Raw genomic sequence first — 3,526 nt, 5'->3', positions numbered from 1 at the left:
ACGGCGGCCGTGTGGGCGGCGAGAATTGACGTGCAGCTGCTCTTGCTTCTTCCTTAATCTTCGCTCCCCGTGTTTGACAGGATCCCCAAACGGTTCAGGATACACCCCGTGATCAGTCCCCTAAAATCAGCAACATACCACGCATAATGCACACACTCAACGAATATTTGGAAAGTTGTTCAATTGCATTTGCTGCTCTGGTCAAAGAACATAGTTATCATCTTCCTTGTGCCATGTCCCCATTGATTTACCTTCTAAACAATTTGAAAGATTCCTTCCATTGTTTGGATACAACGATTTCATGAGCCAGCTAGAACACACAAACTAGCCATATACAGTAGCCGCCATGCGAGCGTTCAAAGAAACCAACAGCCAGTCAGACTGGAGAGAGATTGACACGAAACCTAGCTACTCCACTGTATAAGTAGCTAAACCGAAACATCAATCAAATCAGGCCAATCCATGCATTGCCATCCTTCTCAAAACAACCAGGATTTCTAGAGAACACACGCGCGCGCGCAAATGGCGAACACGGGGATGACTATTCACGCGTCCTACCTCTCCATGATGTTACTCCTCGCATTACTGGCTCCACCCTGCACGCCCGCCATGGACACCGACGACGGCCGCCGTGCTCGCGCCGCCGCCATCGTCGCTGACATTCTGTCGGCGCACAACACGGCGCGGCGGGCGGTCGGGGTGGCGCCCCTGACTTGGAGCACGGGGATCGCGGAGCTCGCCAAGCGCTACGCCGGCTCCCGCCGCGGGGACTGCGAGCCGCGGCGCTCGTCGCTGTTCAACTTCGGCGAGAACGCGGTGGTGGGGAAGGGGCGTCGCTGGAACGCCTCGGCGCTGGTCGCGCAGTGGGTGGACGAGGGGCGGCTGTACCACCGCGCCACAGCCTCGTGCGCGGCGCCGGCGGGGCTGTCCGGGTGCGCGCGGTACACGCAGGTCGTGTGGCGCAACACGACGCAGCTCGGCTGCGGTAAAATCGTCTGCGACTCCGGCGACACGCTGCTCGTCTGCGACTACTTCCCACCGGGAAACTATGGCACCGGCCCGGCATACTGATCGCGCGCCGGCCGTTGAATGATCACGCAGTGCATGCAAGTTAATCAATCGCTTTGCACTACGTACCGTGGACCGTGGTGCTTGAAGCCATTGGTTGTGTGTTGCATGTTTGTTTTCTTTGTGATTCACTAATTGTGCTCTGTTCAAAAATAAATAAGTTCACATTTTCACCGTTAACGGCTGGCTGACGTAAGCAGTGTCCTTCTATAGCACATTAGTCGGTGGCGCCGGTCAGACGTTTCGGCCGATGTCGAACTAGCTTAATTCTCGGTAAGATAATATCGTCTTCATGTGTAATTCATGCGCAATTGGAAAATAGAAGTGCAAATGCATAAACATGTCTAATTCGTATGTGCACGAATCTCAATACAAATCTGACAGTTCAAGAATTTATCTAGAACTAACTTAATTCTTGATCGACCTAGAATTAGAAAATAGAATTTCTAAACTACATAAACACGAAACACGAAAAAACCGGAAATACACAAAATTTTAGAACATATTGTTTGGCTACATATTGCAGTTTTTTTTTTGATGGATTGTGTGAATGCCATTGTTGTTAAAAAAGATGACGGAGATTTTTCATGCGATTAAACCTAAGTAATTTTCTTATGAAGTTGAATACAAATAGACTGCATTAAAGTACCTAACAATAGCCTTATTGAAAGGCATCGTTTTGGAAGCTCGGATTTTCTTCAGGGTGAAAACTCAAGATGTTCGATCGGGCGACGATAACGTTGGTGCATTGTTTTATTGTAGTAGGTGTTGCTTTTCAAGAGTCTTCCTTGCAATTCGGGTGTTGTCTTTGGTGGAGGTTAGAGTGTTGTTGTTGCGAGTATTTCTGCACCGCGGGGGGATCTTTGTTTTCGTTTTCTCTCTTGTTTATTGTTTTTTGGCTGTGCATCCTTGATATCTTTCAACAACTAGTTAGTGCAAAGGCTGAGTGTAATTGATATATTCACGATATTAATATATTCTCCTTATCGATTTTTTTTCCTAAAACCAAACAAAACTCTCAAGGAATGTAATACTACAAAAAAAAAATTATATCCATTGAACGTTGAACTTTCATAGTATTAAACAAACTCTACAATCCGTTCGTAGAAAAATTAAAACTACACGCTTACATACCAGATTCATGTCGTGATATAAATTCAGTCAGATTCAGAGAAGCCCTTACTGAACGACGAACGCTTGAAATTAACTCTCCGATGTCCAAACTGACGCATGCCCCTGCAATCAAGTCTCCAAACGCTTATGCAAGTTACTCGATCCCGCACAATTAATACCGACCACTCTATATAATCACCGCACTTCCCCTGCAAACTTCACCAAACCGAACACACAAAACACAGAACAGTTTCACCATGTCTCCTTTCGCCTGCCTCGCCGCCTTCTCCCTCGCACTGGCCTCGCTGTCATCGCCGGCTGCAGCCATGAGCATCCCCAGCCATAACCATGGCGCCGCTGTCGGGGCACCCGTCGTGCCCTCGTGGAAGCAGTTCCTGCAGGTGCAGAACGACGCCCGGGGCGCGGTCGGCGTGCAGCCGTTGACATGGAACTGGACGATCGAGCTGGACGCCATGAGGTACGCGAACGAGCTCCGGGTCCCCTGCAGCCTATCGCCGATAGCGTGGCCCACCGACGGGGTCTACGGGCGGAACCTCTACCGGGCCGGCGGGCACCACAACGCGGCGCACGCGGCGGCGGCGTGGGTGGACGAGCGGCGGTGGTTCGACCGCCGCGCCAACGCCTGCGCGCAGGGCAAGACGTGCGGGGACTACACGCAGGTGGTGTGGAACACCACCACGCACGTCGGCTGCGCCCGCCGGACATGCAAGAACGGCCTCGACACCGTCGCCGTCTGCAACTACTTCCCTCCCGGAAACTATGTCGGCGTGGCGCCCTACTGATCAATTCATTTACTACGCAAGCCAACGTCCGGATATATGTCCAAAGTTCAAATAACGTATACGACACCCAAGATACTATGTTGATATGAACCTTGTATCCCTGGACAAGGTTCTGTTTTGTTTCACTGAAACTTCAGCCGAACTTCAGATATTTCCCTTGATTTCCGTGGGTGCCAAAGTAACTAATTGGATGCCAGAGCAGTGATCCAAATTTAAGCTCATTTCTATGATTTTTACAAAGTGGACATCTCACCAAATAGAAATGCCCATATCTATGATTATTACAATGGCTGCGAAATGTAACCAAAAGTACAAAAAGTTCCCAAAAGATAAATAGGCACACAAAGAAAAAACACGAAACCTGAAGTTAATTCTTTCGGCATTCGAGCAGGTCTTAAGATTAATTTTCATAAAAGTGAATTGTTCTGTTCGGTGAGGCCAAAGACGATGCCAACCTATATTCCGAGTTGTTCGGATGTGGGCTTCGTTGTTTTCCGATTAGTTATCTTGGTATTCTGATTCATTATCGGAGACTGAATTTG

At 49.0% G+C, this 3,526-nt stretch overlaps 1 protein-coding gene across 1 annotated transcript; it reads left to right on the top strand.

Moving 5' to 3' along the window:
- Positions 1 to 578: 578 nt before the first annotated feature.
- Positions 579 to 3,131, top strand: LOC127330325 (uncharacterized). The gene is made up of 2 exons (XM_051356577.2): positions 579 to 1,062; positions 2,373 to 3,131. The coding sequence occupies exons 1-2, from the start codon at positions 610 to 612 to the stop codon at positions 2,982 to 2,984; spliced, it is 1,065 nt and encodes a 354-aa protein (XP_051212537.2). The 5' UTR covers positions 579 to 609; the 3' UTR covers positions 2,985 to 3,131.
- Positions 3,132 to 3,526: the final 395 nt, after the last annotated feature.

Source organism: Lolium perenne, unplaced genomic scaffold (genome assembly GCF_019359855.2).
Source record: "Lolium perenne isolate Kyuss_39 unplaced genomic scaffold, Kyuss_2.0 unplaced26, whole genome shotgun sequence".
NCBI classification, from domain to species: Eukaryota; Viridiplantae; Streptophyta; class Magnoliopsida; order Poales; family Poaceae; genus Lolium; species Lolium perenne.
The sequence above is the reverse complement of the archived record's forward strand: the minus strand, read 5'-3'. Positions and strand labels throughout refer to the sequence as shown.